This window comes from Rhinatrema bivittatum, chromosome 7, assembly GCF_901001135.1.
Source record: "Rhinatrema bivittatum chromosome 7, aRhiBiv1.1, whole genome shotgun sequence".
Classification (NCBI taxonomy): domain Eukaryota; kingdom Metazoa; phylum Chordata; class Amphibia; order Gymnophiona; family Rhinatrematidae; genus Rhinatrema; species Rhinatrema bivittatum.
In genome coordinates, this window is record NC_042621.1 from 98,858,567 (window position 1) to 98,877,230 (window position 18,664).

Sequence of the window (18,664 nt, forward strand, 5' to 3'; positions counted from 1 at the left end):
CTGAAGACAACAAGATTCAGTAGCAGGAGCCCGTTCCGGACCGCTGCCGTTCCGGACCGCCGCTGGACCCGCAGGTTATTTAAGTCATTTGGGGGGGGTTCGGGAGGGTGGGGGATTTAATTTAAAGGGTCGGGGGTGGGTTTTAGGGGGTTTTAGTGTGCCGGCTCACGATTCTAACGATTTATAACGATAAATCGTTAGAATATCTATTGTATTGTGTTCCATAACGGTTTAAGACGATATTAAAATTATCGGACGATAATTTTAATCGTCCTAAAACGATTCACATCCCTAGTAGATCTCAAGTGTTAGGGCTCCTAGACAGGCTGAGGGGTCCAGTTGAACTGGGAAGTGTACAGGATGAAGAACCAGAAGGGTCTTAAAGACCTCTATTAACTGGACAAACTGGTGGACTAAATGGAAAACTGGGAATGTGCCTTGCATAACATGTTTTAAAATCCATTGACATAAGCGCATAAAAGCAGACAAAGTTCTATGGACAACACACGTGCGCTAGCTGTGCTCAAGTAACCTCTTAAAGTTAGGAGCATACTTATACGCGGTTGGTGTATTTTAAAACATATGCACGCAAGTGCATGCACAATTACAAATTATTTCAAAAAAAGACCCAGCTATATAGCATGTATATAGAAACACGAATGAAAGACTTGCTATATTGGGAATTCTCATTAGTTGGACAAGTCAACCTTCATACAATACCAAAGTGTTGGTTATCGTGCTGATAAGCCCCTGAGAGTGGGCTTTATAATCATTAGGTGACTTGATAATATTGTGATAGATTTTTTGTCTTACTTATCTTGATTCAAATCCACTTCATTAATTAATACAGCCGCCGACATCGAAGTGTTTCGGAGTATAGGAGCCCCTTCTTCGAGGACTCGGCGTGAATATTGTACTGGCGCCAGTACAGGGCTCTGAACCCTTCGTGCGCCGGTAGCCATTGGCACCTCAAATCTACCAGCGATAACTAACATCATCGCGAAAACAACCCGCTGTCAGCAGACGGCCGTCTCTCCGTTCCTGATGCTTCAACCGCGTAAATTGTCCACCTATCGACCACCAATATTCACGCCGAGTCCTCAAAGAAGGGGCTCCTATGCTCCGAAACATTGCGATGTCGGCGGCTGTATTAATAAATGAAGTGGATTTGAATCAAGTGAGACAAAAAATCTATCACAATATTATCAAGTCACCTAATGATTATAAAGCCCACTCTCGGGGGCTCTACAGTACGATAACCAACCCTTTGGTATCGTATGAAGGTTGACTTGTTCAACTAATGAGAATTCCCAATATAGCAATTACAAATTATAGCATATTTTGGCTCGCACGCCGATATGCACATGTATGGGTGCAAGAGCGCTTGTTTTAAAATTACTGTCATAGTTTTGAATTTTAAAATCTGTATAATTATGGTTAGAAAAAGTGTCTGCAGAAAAGCAGGTGCAATTCTCTGATGGTACTTTTTCCTTAGGCAATTTTCAAAGTAAAAGTACATATGTAATTTTCTCTTTGAAAATTAACTTAAATTATCCATGCTAAAAGTGCCCACATATTTTGCACCTGTTATTTGTGCAGGCGTAAAATAGCATATGTACTTTTGAGAATCCCAAATATGAATGCTGTTTTACTCCCCCAGCCTGGGAATTCCTCTTTTTAACCCACCTAAATGTATGCAAGCTATGGAAGGTTGCTCATATTTTTAGCTGCTGTGAGGAAGGCGACTTTTAGACAGACCAATGTAAATGGCTTTGAAAAATGCTTTCAGTAGAAGTTTTCGCTTTTACTTTTCATTTTTCTGTATCTTTCCAATCTATTATCAGAAAAGTTATTTAGTTTTAAAAGGAACCTTGAAAGATCAATATCGCTGGGTTAATGTCGTCATGTGCCCTATTCAGATTGTCCTTCAGAAGCTGCTGGAGCTGGTGGATCGTTACTGGAATGGCTCAGGTTCTTTGCTCAACAATCAACGATTTCTCAGTAAGTTATCCCCATTTTCAAAGTAAGTTGTTCCCATTTTTAATAAGAGATATTTTGGTGTTTCCTTTAAATTTCTGTCCATTTTTTGTGGATTCTTTGGTTTGTAGCATTATGCATGTATCCGAGAGATAGTTTGAAAACTGTATTACTAAAACTCCATCAACAAAACTTCTTTACCATCTCTAGAACACTGCTAATATCCTTAGACCCTTTGCTTCAACTCTCATCTTTCACTATCCTCTACTCTCTTTTAGTATCTGTTCTCTGTCTCTCCTCTCCATACTGTTCCTTTATGCTCACTGCTATACTTTGATCCCATCTTCTCCTCCTCTTACATTCATTTGCCATTCAGATCCCTTCCTTTTTTAAAGCTGCTGCTTCCTTACACATCTAGTTAAGTTCTTTTTCACACTGCTCTCTTTTCTCTATTTACATTTATTTATTTATTTAGAAGCTTTTATATACCCATGAACGTTGGGAGCATCTCATCGGTTCACAGTAAACAAAAAATGCAGCTAACGAGCTTTACAGAGAACAATAAACAATGCACATAAAATTGAACAAAATTGGGGAGAAACTAAAATACAAGGGGGCGAGTCAACTAGGGCGTACTGCAGAATTAGAACTGAACAATTTACAATAAGTGTGGGATCAAAATATAATTAAATAAATATAATTAAATAAGAAAGAATGTCATATAAGTTAGAATAACATAGAATTCATGTATATGTGTTGCTAACTAGAAATAATATAATTGTTCATTGTTGGTGTTAAAACGTTTTATATAAATTGATTGGAAAGTATATTTGATGAAAGGGACTGGTATGCCACAGAAATTTTGATTTATTTTGAGTGTTTTATGCACATTAAATACATTGAATCATCTGATATGTTTTATTAAATGGAGCTCTTTAAAATGGATTTTTCAGAGAAGAGTCCAACTGCTGACGTATTTTTTGTTAAAGGTGTAGTCAATTTCTGTTTCTACTGTTTAAGGGAGAGAATTTGTAGTGCTTATTGCAGTTTACTCTCTAAAATCATGTTGTACCAGCTTTGTTAAATGAGACTTTGTTAATCTAAATGTCTGATATCAGGAGTTACTTATTCTGGTTACAAGGAAAGAAATGAAGAAATGCTGCATGCTAGGAGACAGGAAAATGGAGTAGCTAAAAATTCTCACATAACCAAAATTAACAGACAACTTGGAAAGCAATTGAAAAATATTTTATTTATTTAATAAAATTAATGGATATTTTTCTGATTTACTTAAAAATCACCCAAAGCAATGTACAAGAAACATTTATCTATTTATTTATTTATTTAAGAATTTTTCTATACTGATATTAGTGGCGACATCATATCGGTTTACAGTGCAACTAGAGAATGGAAATTACAATAAACAGGTAAAAAGGGGGGGGGGGGGGTTTACATAGGAACCGAGAAATAGCAATGAACGAGAGAGTTCAAACGCAACGGGCTGCTTGGAAGCAAGTGCAGACCAGTAAACAGCAAATACAATTGTAACATAACTTTGTACATAGTTTCAGTTAATTGCTGTGAGGGAGACTATAGAGAACTCCCTCAGACTACCTTATGGGACTGGGCACAGAGGTCTTACCCAGTCCTTGTTAAAATCCAGAACCTCAAGGAATCCTGGGTGAAGGGAGGAGCCCCTCACTAGAGTATAAGAACTCATGACCTAGAAGGATTAGAGAGGCATAGGGGACTAGGCAGGAACCCACTCGATGAAAAGACCTTCTATGTTTGATGTCTATCTTTTACCTCAACTTAAGGTGAGCTGCCTCCTTATTTCTCCTGGCTGTTTCCAAGCTGCTATCGCCTAAGTTATCACATATGGTGGTGGCAGCAGTGGAATCCTCTTGCCTAAGCAGGAAGCACAGACAGAGGCCCACAGGTGCAGCAGAAAAAAAAAACTACAGATTTTTTTCTCTTTTTTTTCTGGGGCCTAACAGGTCCACTCACCCAGCTGAAATTACAACAGGCCAACGGAGCTAGCCCCACCTTTACAATCAGGATTTAATTAGGGAGTAAGGGCCAGACAGGCCAGCAGGGTTTTTTTCTTCTCTCCTTTCCCAGGAAAGATACAAAGTTTGGAGGCAGTTGAAAAGCAGGGAAGATGGAGCAAGTGATATAGGTACTTGCTACAGGTCAACAGCAATTGCAGAATGCCCTACAAACTCAAATTGACCAGCAGAAGGACCTACAAGAACAAGTTATACAGCAAAACATAGTGTTAATTCAAGTTGCACAGGCTGCTATGACCAGGCCACCTCTCTTGTCACCAGGAGAAGACCCCAATTGTTTCCTGAAGAACTTTGAATGGACTGCTTGTTTAGCAGGCTGGCCATAAGACAGAAATGACTGCCTATCTTCAAAACCTCCTTACAGGGAGAAGTCAAAGTGCCTTCCAAACCACCAACCCGGAAGGAAGGGCTACATAAGTCAAAATCAAAATAGTCATCCTAAAGAGAAGAAGACTTCCCTGGAAGCCTACAAACAGTGGTTTTGGCAAGGAGTTCTTCAGCCAGAGGAGAACCCACAGAACATTTTCCACCGACTTAAGATTGTGGCTTTGAAGTGGCTGTGCATGGAAGGGAAGACTGGGGTGGAGGTAGCCAATGCAGTTTTGCTGGAACAGTTCCTAATATGGCCTAGAACGCCCTATGCGACAGTGGGTGACAGTGCTAGAGACAGTGTTAGAGATGGCCCTGGAGATGGTGGAGGCCTATTACCAAGTTCAATCCATTCCTGAATTGCCATGAGCTCAAGGGAGACCTCCCAACCTGGGTAAATAATGCCAGAGTCCTAAGGACAGGAGACCCCGACAGCTGGTGGAGCCAGACAGGCTGGACTTTTCACCTCAACCACAAAAACCCGCAGGACCGTCAATTTTTAGCTGTGGTGAGAGGGACCATTTTGCACGAGACCGTCCCTGCAGGAAGATGAAACAATGGACATTAATGCTGTGGCCCCATACTTTTGTAATTTCATGGATGTCCCTAGCCACGGAGTCTCTACATGTGTGATTTCAGTTGAGCTAGATGGCTTTTAAGCCCTGGTATTAGTGGACTCACAAGAGTGGGAGCAGAGAGGAGGCTGGAAACTACAGGCCGGTTAGCCTCACCTCAGTGGTGGGAAACGTATTGGAGTCGCTGCTGAAGGAAAGAATAGTGAATTATCTACAAGCAGCAGAATTGATGGACCAGAGGCAGCATGGTTTCATCAAGGGAAGGTCCTGTCAGACAAATCTGATCGACTTTTTTGATTGGGTGACTAAGGAATTGGATCAAGGAAGAGCGTTCAGTGTCATCTACTTGGATTTCAGCAAAGCTTTTGATACGGTCCCGCACAGGAGACTTGTGAATAAAATGAGAAGCTTGGGTGTGAGTGCCAAGGTGGTGGCCTGGATAGCAAACTGGTTGAAGGACAGAAGACAATGTGTGATGGTAAATGGAATTTACTCTAAAGAGAGAGAGGTAATGAGCGGAGTGTCGCAAGGGTCAGTGTTGGGACCAGTCCTGTTCAATTTCTTTGTGAACGACATCGCGGACGGGATAGAAGGTAAGGTTTGTCTATTTGCAGATGATACTAAGATCTGCAATAGAGTGGACATGCCAAAAGGAGTGGAGAGAATGAGATGGGAATTAAGGAAGCTGGAAGACTGGTCGAAGTTATGGCAGCTGAAATTCAATGCCAAAAGTGCAGAGTCATGAATATGGGGTGTGGAAATTCAAAAGAAACGTATTCGATGGGGGGTGAAGGGCTGATGTGCACGGAGCAGGAGAAAGAACTTGGGGTGATAGTGTCTAACGATCTGAAGTCGGCGAAACAATGTGACAAGGTGATAGCTAAAGCCATGAGAATGCTGGGCTGCATAGAGAGAGGAATATCGAGTAAGAAAAGGGAAGTAATTATCCCCTTGAACAGATCCTTGGTGAGGCCTCACCTGGAGTACTGTGCTCAGTTCTGGAGACCATATCTCCGAAGGGACAGAGACAGGACGGAGGCGGTCCAGAGATGGGCGACCCGTTTATCTCAGGTCTTATGTTCACTCATAGACCCTGATCAAACGGGATTTATTAAGGGACGACTTATTGCTAACAATACTCGAATATTTCTGCATGCTCTTCATCATTCTTCTACTCAATCTCTTCCTACGGTGGCGGTTTCTCTTGACGCTGAAAAGGCCTTCGACCGGGTCGAATGGTCTTATATTTTTGACACTCTTAAATGGTTTGGTATTGGACCTACCTTTTTATCTTGGGTGCAGTATCTCTATACCTCTCCCTCTGCTTTTCTCTGTTAACAATCGAATATCTTCTTCTTTTCAGCTCCATAGGGGAACTCGTCAAGGTTGCCCTATTTCTCCTCTGCTTTTTAACCTAGCTCTAGAACCACTGTTACTGGCCATACGTCAATCTCCTGATATAAGAGGCATCACCATTGGCAATGAAATATTTAAACTTTCTGCCTATGCGGACAATGTCCTTCTTTTTCTTACTGAACCAGATATCTCTCTTCCCTCTCTTTTCCGGCTTATTAAATCCTATTCCTTAATCTCTGGATATAAGATTAATTGGCATAAGACTGAGTTACTCCCTTTAAATCTTATGGGCTCTGTGGCGGATTTGTCTGGTTATCCCATTAAGAAGGTGTCCAACGGTCTTAAATACCTGGGTATTCGTTTTTATGGGGATATTGTTACTACCATTGGCTATTGTGAGTCCCATATATTGCAGATGATCCGGGACGCTACTTACAAATGGTCGCCCCTTTACCTTTCTTGGTGGGGCCGACTGGATACCATCAAAATGGTTTTGGCTCCTAGGATCACATATATACTGGCTATGATTCCAGTTTTATTCTCCAAGGATTTCTATCAACATGTAGACAGCCTGTTGACTCGATTTCTATGGCGGAATAAAGCTCCACGCATAGCACTGCCTAAACTGAAACATTTTACCCAGCATGGAGGGGTTAATTTCCCAGATTTTTACATGTATCATTTGGCCTTTATTCTACAGCAGGGATATCATTATCTTACATTTGAGAATCATTCCTCTGAACAACCTAGATGGTTACATATTGAACGTTGGTTGATATTGCCTGCACCGTTGGACTTCTTTCCGGGGGCACCACTCAGGTCCCAGGATGCTGCACATCCTATTATAGCCACTTTACATAAAGCATATAATGAATTTGATACTCAACGGTCGGGGGTGACGCCTCCCTGGAGTGCTTCTCGATTCGCTCCCATATGGAATAACCCTAAGATTAAAATTGGTGGGAAACCTATTAATTGGCCTGTCTGGAAGCGGCATGGGATATGGTTCGTTTCATCATTGTTCTGTGATGGTTCCTTTGTCCCCTTTGAGCGCCTTCAGGTTCGTTATGGGCTTCCACAAACTCAGTTTTATGCCTGGTTACAGTTGCGTAGTATTCTTTCTACTGTTTCAATTGACTCTATTTATACTTCTCTGAATCCATATGCTTTTTCCTTCTTTCAACAATATGGTTGCCTTGGTCATTTAGCATCCAAAATTTATAAGCTGCTTAAACAATCAAGGCACGCAGCCAAGGCTCTAGGACTTCAATCATTATGGACACAGGAATTTAATTTGCACCCTGACCAGGTTAATTGGATTTATGTATGGAAAACGTCGGCTCGCATATCGCTATCTTCCAGCATCACACAGACGTCTTATTTTGTTCTTCACCGGGTTGCATGGACTCCTTGGAAGCTATATAGGGCCGGCCTTCTATCATCCGCAAACTGCTGGTCATGTCAAATGCCTAACGGTACTCTATCACACGCATTATATTTTTGCCCATTCGTTTTTAAATTTTGGGATAAGGTATGGATAGTAATTTCCCTTATCCTGGACATCTCCCAACCTCATACGTATTCTATTATTATTCTAAAGGGGGCAGACCCATCTCTTACACTTACCCTCCCCAAATGTAAATTGCTAGATTTTTTGCTTTCAGTAGCGCTACAAAATGTTTTGGCGAACTGGAAGAGGAGTGATATGCTTTCCGAACATTATTGGTGGAACTCAGTTTGTATGTATAGTAAGCATGAAAAAGCCATGGCTATTAAATTTCATAGACTGTCCTCTTGGTGTCAGGTGTGGAAGCCGCTTGACGACTATGTAACGTCGCATTCATTGTAATATGGGCTTTCTTACTCATATTCTCTCCCTTCTATATAACGATTGTTATTTCTCCTTGCCTCATCCATTACCTAGCGAGTCACATTTTGTCTCTCTCCATTGTATTGTTTTTCCTTTGGTTTTATTGCTTTTCTTCGCTATTCCTTTTTCAGAGATGGCTATTTCTTTTTATGATTGAGAGTGTTTCCATTGGGTCAAAATGCCCCTGATATCTGATATGTTTCTCTTCTATGTTATATGATAGGGGTTGATTGCCCTGAGCATGTATTACTCTCTGAATTCTTGTATATGGTTTTCTTATTATTTCTTTATTGTTTTTTGTCTTAATTGTTCAAAAATTTCCAATAAAGATGTTTAAACAAAAAAAAAAAAAAAGGGTGCGACGATGGAAGCGTAATGGGAGATAAATGAGCGGTAGTAATTAGCGAACCCCAGAAACCATTGAAGTGGTTTCAGTCCAGATGGTTGGGGCCATTCCCAAATGGCTTTTAGCTTCTGGGGGTCCATGCGAAATCCTTCGCTGGAGACAATGTAACTCAGGAATGGGAGAGCTTCAGGCGGGCCCAAGGGGAGGATGAGTCCTTTAAGTGAGTCCGGGTGCATATACAGACCCTGCTCTCCAAGGACTTGAAAAGTGAGTTCCTGGAGAACAGATTGTAGACTCTAGTCCTCCTTATTTTATAATGAAACAGGACCTACTTTACTGAGTATCAAAGGGAAGTGTGGAAGGGGAATTGATAGAACAACTCCTAGTTCCCCAACCATATAGCCATATGTAACTAGCACACAGTCACCTTTTAGGGGGTCACCTGGGGGAAGGAAAGACTCGAGAGAAAATATTTGCAGTTATAATGGCCGGGCATATATGAACAGGTCCAGTTGTATTCCTGATCCTGTCCTACCTGTCAACTCACAAAGTCTGCCAAGGTACGGGCTGTACCTCTCATATCAATGCCCATAATCGAGACCCCTTTCAAAATAGTGGGCATGGACCTTGTGCGGCTGCTAGAGAACTAATCAAGGAAATAAGTACATTCTCATCATTCTGGACTACATCACAAGATATCCAGACACAGTACTGATATGAAACATGAAGACCCCAACTTTGGCGACCACTCTAATGGAAGTTTATTCACGACTTGGGCTGCCCAAGGAGATCTTGATGGATCAAGGGACTCCATTCATGTCCAAGATAATGAAACAGTTCGGTACCTTGCTTAAGGTAATAACTCTAAGCACCTCCAGACTGATGCCCTCCTTGAGTGCTTCAACCAGAAACTCAAAGCAAATATTGAGGAAATTTGTGGATGAAGACAGCAAAAACTGGGACTTCTTGCTTCCCTGCATGCTGATCATAATCCATTAAATGCCCCAGAACTCGATGAGGTTTTCCCCTTTTGAATTACTGTATAGAAGGAGGCTCAGAGGAATCTTGGACATAGCTCAGGAAACTTGGGAAGACCAAGGAATCCTGCTCAGAACTTCACGGACTACATTCTCCAAGTGCAGGATTTCCTAAAAAAAAAATGCTGGGGAGATAGCCCATCTATGCCTAGAGAGGTTACCCAAGCCTGAGCTTACAATCGCACCACAGTCCAAAGAGTATTCCAGGTCGGGGATCACATCCTTGTCTTCCTCCCCTGTTTGCCCATTGCCAAAGACCCTATGAAGTTTTGGAAAAAACAGGGCCCCTGGATTACAAAATAGCCCAAATAGAGAAATGAAAGAAAACTGATCTACCACATAAACCTTCTGAAAAAATGGGTTCTACAGGTGTGTGATCCAGAGGGCAGACCTGAAGTGGACCAAACCCAGATTCTTTTCGGAGAGAAACTGTCTACCACATAGACATCTGACTTAAAGAAGCTGGTGATGCAAAACAAGGAGATTTTCTCAAACCTATCAGGTCGTGCCCACCTGGTGCAGCATGACATCATTACACCTCCTTGTGTTGTTGTGCAGCAACAACCCTATTGGATTCCCAAGGCCAGACGCTGCATCATTAAGACTAAAGTGAAGGACATGCTCTGTCTCAGAGTTATAGAGGAGTCTAACAGTGATTGGTTCTCACCCATAGTGATGGTGCCAAAAGCCAGATGGGAACATAAGGTTCTGCATTGACTTTAAAAAGGTCAACGACGTCTCAAAACTTGATGCATGCCTGATGTCTTGAGTGGATGAGCTGATTGAGCTTCTGGGATCAGTCCAGTTCATCTCTACCCTGGACCATTCAAAAGGGTATTTGCAGGTGCCTCTCATGCCAGCAGTAAAGGAGAAGATTGCATTCTCAATGCCGGGGTTTTTTTCCAGTTCACCGTCTTCCCTTTTGGACGCCATGGTTCCCCCACATTTCAGCACTTGGTCGACTGCCTGCTCTGCCCACATCAAGGATATGCAGCCACCTACTGGATGACATTGTGGTGTAGCCTAGATTGGAAAATTCACCTAAGCAGCTTCAGGCCATGTTAACCAGTCTGAGGACAGCAGGGACTGACAGCCAACCTAAGAAGTACTTGCTAGGAGGACAAGAAGTCCAGGATCTTGGCTACATCCTGGGGAAGGGCAAGGTCCATCCACAGACCCAGAAGATTGAGGCGATCACTTATGTGCCAATCCCACAAACAAAAATGAAAGCGAAAGCATTCCTGTGCCTTATGGGGTACTATAAAAGGTTTATCCCCAATTACTCAGAGAAGGCGGAACCTCTCAAGGCTGTGGTTGAAGAAAGCAGAAGAGAAGGTCCAGTGCCTTTGGGGCTCTGAAAGTGATGTTATGCTCCGAACCCATCCTGATATGTCCGGACTTCACCAAACCCTTCATAGTGAAGAATGATGCCTCAGAAGAAGGCTTTTGGAGCAGTCCAAGAGAAGGATGGCCAAGAACATTCTATGGCATACATTAACCGAAAGGTGATACTACAAGAGAGGCATTACTCAACACGTGTGAAGGAGTCCTTGGCAGTCAAGTGAGCCTTAGAGGCCTTTCACTATTCCCTGCTGGGACAGCAGTTCATGCTCATAACAGACTACCAACTTCTCCTATGGATAAATAGAAACAAGGAGGCTAATGCGAGGGTGATGAAATGGTTCCTGGTCCTACAACCTTTCAACTATAAAATACAACATAGGGCAGGCAGGAAAAGCACCAATGCAGATTTTCCATCCAGAGAGGTGTTACTAGTACAGGCAGGTGCTCATCCCACAAAGCTGATCTGAAGGGGTAGGGTATGTGAGGGAATCTATAGGAAACTCCCTCTGATTACCTTAAGGGACCTGGCCCAGCTGTCTTGCCCATCCAAATCCACAAGGAATCCTGGATGAAGGGAGTAGCCCTTCACTAGAGTATAAGAACTCAGGGTCTAGAAGGGTTAAAGAGGCCCAGGGGAGCAGGCAGGAACCCATTTGATGAAAATACCTGCTATCTTTGATGTCTGTGTGCTACCTGAACTTAAGATGAACTGCATTCTTTGTTTTTAACAGAACAAGCAGGTTGTAGTCCTCATATATGGGTGCATCATCAAGATGGAGCCCAATCACAGAATACTTTTGTCAAAGTTTCTAGAACTTTGACTGGCACCTACTGGGCATGCCCACCATGGTACTAACCCTGCATCCAGCAGGGGTCTCCCTTCAGTCTCTTTTTTTTTTCCGCACAGCTTTAGCCACGCGGATTTTTGGAGCTCTTCACAAGTTCTTGACAGGAATTTTCTTCTCAGGAAATGTGTTCCAAAACTTGCAAAAGTTTATACCCCCTAGGGGTCTCCCTTCTCCACCGTTGATTGCCGCATCCATATGGTAAGTTTTGCCTGTTTTTCGGTCGGTTCCCGGCGGAGACTGCTTTAGGCCTTGTTGGCACCGACCGCAGCTGGCCTCAATTTTCGATGGCGACAGGTTTTCTTTGGTGCCCTGACTGTCCGAGGACATTGTCAATCACAGACCCTCATTTGGTCTGTGTCCTTTGTCTGGGCTCGTCGCACGACGTGGAGACGTGTACCAAATGTGCCCAGATGACACTGAAGGGCCGTCGGGAACGTCTAGAGAAAATGGCTCTCTTATTTCAGCAGTGCCCGTCTTCACAGACTCCATCGACACCATCTCCAGCGAAGCAAAGCCTCCAATGCAGAGGAGTCTCGCTCAGTGTTTCGGTCTTTGGCGTCCCTGTCATCAGTACCGGAGACAGGGAAGGCTGAGCACCGTGAAAAGCACCAGCATACGCATCGGAGACCTATGCTATCGACATTGGGGACACCTGTGGTGTCGTCATCTGGTATCGAGTCACCGAAGAAAGCCCGGGCTGAGGAGATTAAACCCACCTCTAAGCCGGATGCACCGAGGCGTTCCCCGCTTTCGGTGGGCGCAGCAGCCGAGATTCCACCGGGACCGATGGACCCGCCAGCGGTGCACTCCGGACCTGGGGTTCGCGACTCCAGCATTCCATGAGGAATTGCACTGAATGGTGCAAAAGGCAGTGGTCCCGGCCGTCCAGGGCCTTCCGAGACTACCGACGCCAGCACCGGTGCCTGTGCTGGAGCCGGCACCGATGCCACTGATGCTGCTTCCTCTTCTTGATAAGCTTGATGTGCTCATTGGTGCCCTGCCGGTGGCACCGAGGAAATCTCCGATTCCCATGGCTCCAGTGACACCCATTCCGCTCTCTTTGGATGAAGAGGACTCGTCGAGGCTGGAGCCTGTCCCAGGACCTTCGGGAGTGAGTGCTCCGAGGAGACCGGCAAAGTCATCGATGCCGTTTTGCCCTACACCGATGCAGGCACCAATACCTTCGGTGCCCAGACCTCCTCTGGCCGGGGGAGGTCCTTTTGTTCCACTAAGACCACTGCTGGACGCGGGGGATCAACCATATGATCCATGGACAGATGATGACTCGGATTCCCAGGATTCGGCTGATGTCCCATCAGAGCCTTCACCTCCTGAGGAAAGGCGTAAGTCTCCACTGGAGGACCTCTCCTTCATTAACTTCATCAATGAAATGGCGGAGACTATACCCTTTACGCTGCAGACGGAGGAGGACTCCAGACATAAAATGCTGGAGGTGCTTCAGTTCCTGGATCCTCCAAAAGAGATAATGTCTATCCCAGTCCATGAAGTTTAACTGGATCTGATGCAGCGTAACTGGGAGCATCCTGGGACGGTAACTCCTGTCAATCGCAAGACAGATGCGATCTATCTGGTGCAGCCCTCGCCTGGCTTCCAAAAGACGCAGTTGGCGCATCAGTAGGTGGTAGTGGAGTCCGCCCAGAAGAGGGCCAAATGTCCGAAACCTCACTCTTCCGCACCACCTGGGAAGGAGCAGAAGTTTCTAGATGCTTTAGGGAGCAGTCTTCCACGGCTCTGTGCTCATCTCACGTATTGCGGCTTATCAATTATATATGACGCAATACAATCAAAATCATTTCAAGCAATTGCAGGACTCTGGTGAGTCCCTTCCGGAACAGCTTCAAGATCAGCTGAACTCTAGTTAAAAAAGGCTTTGACGCAGGGGAACATGAAATCCGATCGGTGTACGACGTCTTTGATACGGCATCCCGCTTATCAGCGGCCGGCATAAGTGCAAGACATTGGGCTTGGTTAAAGTCCTCGGATCTACGCCCGGAGGTACAAGATCGTTTGGCTGATCTCCCCTGCACAGGAGATAATCTCTTTGGAGAAAAGATCCAAGAGATGGTGGCACAGCTGAAGGATCACAATGAAACACTCCGCCAGCTCTCGGCCGCTCATGCTGAGTTTTCAGCCCTCTCAAATGACCATTTAGACGGGAGACGAAAAGACCAGCTTACAAAGCCCAAAGATGATATCCTCCACCAGCACAGGCTCATCCATCCTGTCCGTTCCAGAAGCCTCCACCACGACAGCCACGGACTCAAACATCTTCAGAAAGAGAAGTTTCAGATGGTAACCTTAGGCTCCTTACTACTGCTTCTCCATCAAGGGGATTGGCTTTGCTCTCTGGACCTAAAGGACGCATACATGCACATCGCAATTACCCCGTCTCACAGAAAGTACCTCCGGTTTCTTGTCGGAAGCCAGCACTTGCAATACCGTGTACTTCCATTCCACCTGGCCTCAACCCCTCGTGTCTTCACGAAATGCCTGGCAGTAGTAGCCGCGCACTTAAGAAAACTAGGCACTCATGTCTATCCTTATCTAGACGATTGGTTGCTGAGTGCTCGGTCGTCGAAGGAAGTTCTTCACTCCCTCCATCTTACGGTGCAGCTGCTACTATCCTTGGGATTTCTCATCAATTATCAGAAGTCTCATCTGATTCTGTCTCAAGTCCTCTCCTTTATCGGAGTGGATCTCAACACGATCCAAGCAAAGGCTTTTCTTCCCAGGGACCGAGCTCATGCGCTGGTGGTGCAGGCGCGCACTATACAGTTTTGCCGAACCATGACTGCTCGTCATATCCTAGTCTTGCTGGGACATATGGCGTCCTCGGTCCATGTTACCCCAATGGCTCGCCTTGCCATGAGAGTAACGCAGTGGACATTAAAGTCCCAGTGATCACAGGCACATCATTCAATGTCCAACATTGTCCAGGTCACCAGGCAGCTTCGCCTCTCGCTGGAGTGGTGGATCCAGGAGTCCCACCTGCTCAAAGGGCTACTGTTTCAAGCTCCAGAGCCTCAAATCATATTAACAACTGATGCTTCCAATCTAGGTTGGGGAGCACATATCAACCAACTGCAGACTCATGGAACCTGGTCTGCAGAGGAATCACAACATCAAATAAATTTTCTGGAGCTCCGAGCGACCAGATATGCTCTAAGTGCTTTCAAGGATTGCTTGTCCAACAAAACAATCCTAATCCAGAGGACAACCAGGTAGCGATGTGGTACATCAACAAGCAGGGGGGAACCGGGTCCTACCTCCTATGTCAGGAAGTAGGACAAATTTGGGCATTAGCTCTCTCTAACGCTATGCTACTGAGAGCGACCTACCTGGTGGACGTGGACAGTGTTCTGGCAGACAAACTCAGTCATTTGTTTCAGCCCCACAAGAGGTCCCTCAACCCCGCGTAGCGGACTGGATATTTCAGAAGGGATATCCGAGCATCGACCTCTTTGCGTCGGTTCACAATCGCAAACTGGAGACGTTCTGCTCCCTACATCGCAGTCACTCAACTCCACCAAGGGATGTTTTCGCCCGCTCCTGGTCAACAGGCCTCCTTTATGCCTACCCACCACTTCCTCTCATCAGCAAGACTCTCGTGAAGCTACGCAGAGACAGGGGTCTAATGATTCTAATATCCCCCTACTGGCTGCGACAGGTATAGTTTCCCATTCTTCGTGACCTCTCAGTGCATCCGCAAATTCGATTAGGCACAGAGCCATCCCTGATATCTCAGAAGGATGGACAATTGCGCCATCCCAACCTTCAGGCCTTGTCTCTGATGGCTTAGATGTTGAAAGGTTAATCTTACAGCCTCTCAATCTATCAGACTCTGTGTCCCAGGTCCTGATAGCTTCATGAAAGCCTTCTACTAGGAAATCTTACCATTCCAAATGGAAAAGATTTTCCATGAGGTGCTCGTCCAAGGAGTTAGACCCTTTTACATGCCCCACAACTCAGTTTTTAGACTACCTCTGGCATCTCTCGGAGTCGGGTTTGCAAACGTCCTCCATTAGAGTACATGTCAGTGCGATGGCCACCTTCCATCGAGGTATATGAGATGTCTCCATTTCGACACAACCTTTAGCGGTGGGCTTTATGAAAGGCTTGCTTCACAAGCCCCCTCTTCGTCCACCGGCTCCGGCTTGGGACCTTAATGTGGTTTTAGCGAGACTCATGAAACCTCCGTTTGAGCCTCTGCACTCCTGCGAGTTACGACTTCTTACTTGGAAAATACTCTTCCTTCTAGCTTTGATGTCTGCCCGCAGGATCAGTGAGTTACAAGCACTGGTAACATACCCCCCTTATACCAAGTTTCTTCATGATCAGGCGGTCCTCCGCACTCATCCTTAATTTCTGCCGAAAATAGTCTCTGAATTCCATTTAAATCAATCTATGGTTTTGCCTACTTTCTTTCCAAAACCCCACTCACAACCAGGTGAGCGGGCTCTGCATTCCTTGGACTGCAAACATGTGCTAGCCTTTTACTTGGAACGCACTGCAGACCATAGGAAGTCCACCCAGCTATTTGTTTCTTCAATGACATTAAACTGGGTATCCCGGTGGGAAAGCAGGCCCTGTCCTCCTGGTTGGCAGACTGTATTTCCTTCTGCTACCAACAATCAGGCCTTCCACTACAGGAGAGTGTAAAAAAACACTCCATTAGAGCAATGGCAACGTCGTTAGGACACCTTCGGTCTGTACATCTTGCTGACATCTGCAGAGCTGCTATTTGGAGTTCTCTCCACACTTTCGCAGCCCACTATTGCCTGGACAAAGCTGGCGCACAAAGATTCTCTTTTTGGCCAGTCAGTTCTGCGCAATTTGTTCTCAGCTTAATACCCAACTTCCTACCACGGCCCGCTGGGATTTCAGGCTGCCTGTTCTCCAAAATCGCCCCTGTTTTTGTGCCTGTTGCACGTCTTTGGGTGCTTTTGGTACATGTGCGGGTATCTTCAGCTCATTATTCACCCATATGTGAGGACTACCATCCTGCTTGTCCTTTGAGAAAGCAGAGTTGCTTACCTGTAACAGGTGTTCTCACAGGACAGCAGGATTTTAGTCCTCACGAAACCCATCCGCCACCCCGCGGAGTTGGGTATGCTTGCGATTTGTTGTTTTATTTTTCGCACGCTCTTTTACTAAACATGAGACTGAAGGGAGACACCCCTGCTGGATGCAGAGTTAGTACCATGCTGGGCATGCCCAGTAGGTGCCAGTCAAAGTTCTAGAAACTTTGACAAAAGTATTCCGTGATTGGGCTCCATCCTGATGATGTCACCCATATGTGAGGACTAACATCCTGCTGTCCTGAGAGAACACCTGTTACAGGTAAGCAACTCTGCTTTCAGCTCAGTGCACACTGTTGGGCTTTTTTTTTTTCTCAAAAAGAAAAACAAAACCTGCCTCACCAACTCTAACTACACTATAATCACAGGTCCTAACTTTGGGCACAGCTTGTCTCTTTAGTCCATTGAAAAAAACCTAAGGGGTAGATTTTCAAAGAAGGGCGCGCATGTCCATGTGCCTATGGTTCCCGATGTGCCGATTTTATAACATGCATGCAGCGACGCGCGCATGTTATAAAATACAATTCCTGTATGCACATGTGTGTGTGCATGTGCGGGCGGGTGGCATCTCACGTGCGCAAGGGGGGATTTTAAAAAAATACGTGCGGCGAGGCAAGTAGGCCTTTCCCAGTTCCCTCCCAGTCTGCTCCAGTTAAGGAATGGACTGAGAGGGAACTTTCCTATCCCTCTACCTAGCCTTCTTCCCTTTTTCACTCTCCTCTACTCTCCTCCCTGAACCCTAAACCCACCATAACGCCTCTACATTTTTTTGTTTAATAATTTACGTGCTCCTTTGAGCAGCAGTAAGTTCTGTGCGCTGGCCGGCTGCTGGCGCACGCTTCCCCAGGACAGGACCTAATGGCCACTGTTCCAGTCCCAGAAGATATGCGCATGGCCGGGCCCTTTTGAAAATGTGCTCTGCCAAGCCACACATGTATCTGCTGGGATGTGCAAGTGTGGCCTTTTGAAAATTTGGGCTTAAGCTTGCTTCCCTACAGGTCCCAGAGACCACTCTGCTTTCTAGGCAGTTTGGGGGGGGGGGGGGGTTCCCTTTTCTGTGCTCTGCAGTACTAGCAGTACTGCTTGGCTTCCATGTGCTCCGTGCCACACCCTTTTGTCTTCAGCTGCTTCTGGGAGACACCACAACAAACAAACTTTTTTTCCTCCCCTATGGAGACTTCTCTTTGTGATCTGGTGCACACTATAGCAGTGCTTGTCTTCAAACTTCTGGCAGGCTATAGACACCAAGCAAACTTTTCTTCCTTTCTTCTGGAGGCTTTGGGCTTTTCTCTTTACCACGTTAAGAAAAAAAAAAATCCCATGCATGACACCATATGAGAAGATGGCTAAGCAAAACTTCACTCTCTAGAGTCAGGAAACACACATTGACGCCAGCTTTTCTTCTTGCAACTTAACTTTTATTATAACATTTAAACACAATCAGTAGTAGACTGCCTACCTTTTTAGCAGTGTACTTATTTTTATTTATTTTTTATTTAAAAACGTTTCTATACCGTCGTTTAGTAGTGCACCATCACAACGGTTTACATTTAGGCACGAAATAGGTTTGATAGTTTTCTAAGTTATCCAAGCGGTGCCAATATTTTACGGTTACATTATTCAATAATATACTCTAATTGAAAAGTGGGTTGGAGATGCTATTTACGATTGCCGTGCTAATCATATATGTGCATACTGTTTTTAAATTAATATTCAATTATGAGTAAAATAACAAAAAAAAAATAATAATAAAGACAAACAACTCTGCTTTTAT

At 44.9% G+C, this 18,664-nt stretch overlaps 1 protein-coding gene across 3 annotated transcripts in view; it reads left to right on the plus strand.

The window, feature by feature from the left end:
• Window positions 1–18,664, plus strand: part of LRRC36 (leucine rich repeat containing 36) — a 287,868-nt gene that overhangs the window by 207,506 nt on the left and 61,698 nt on the right. For 2 of the 3 annotated variants that reach the window (XM_029608785.1, XM_029608787.1), the window contains one exon: window positions 1,845–2,001. In XM_029608785.1, coding sequence (XP_029464645.1) covers window positions 1,845–2,001 — 157 coding nt within the window. The remainder of the gene's footprint in view (window positions 1–1,844; window positions 2,002–18,664) is intronic. The other variant, XM_029608786.1, reaches the window with a different exon arrangement.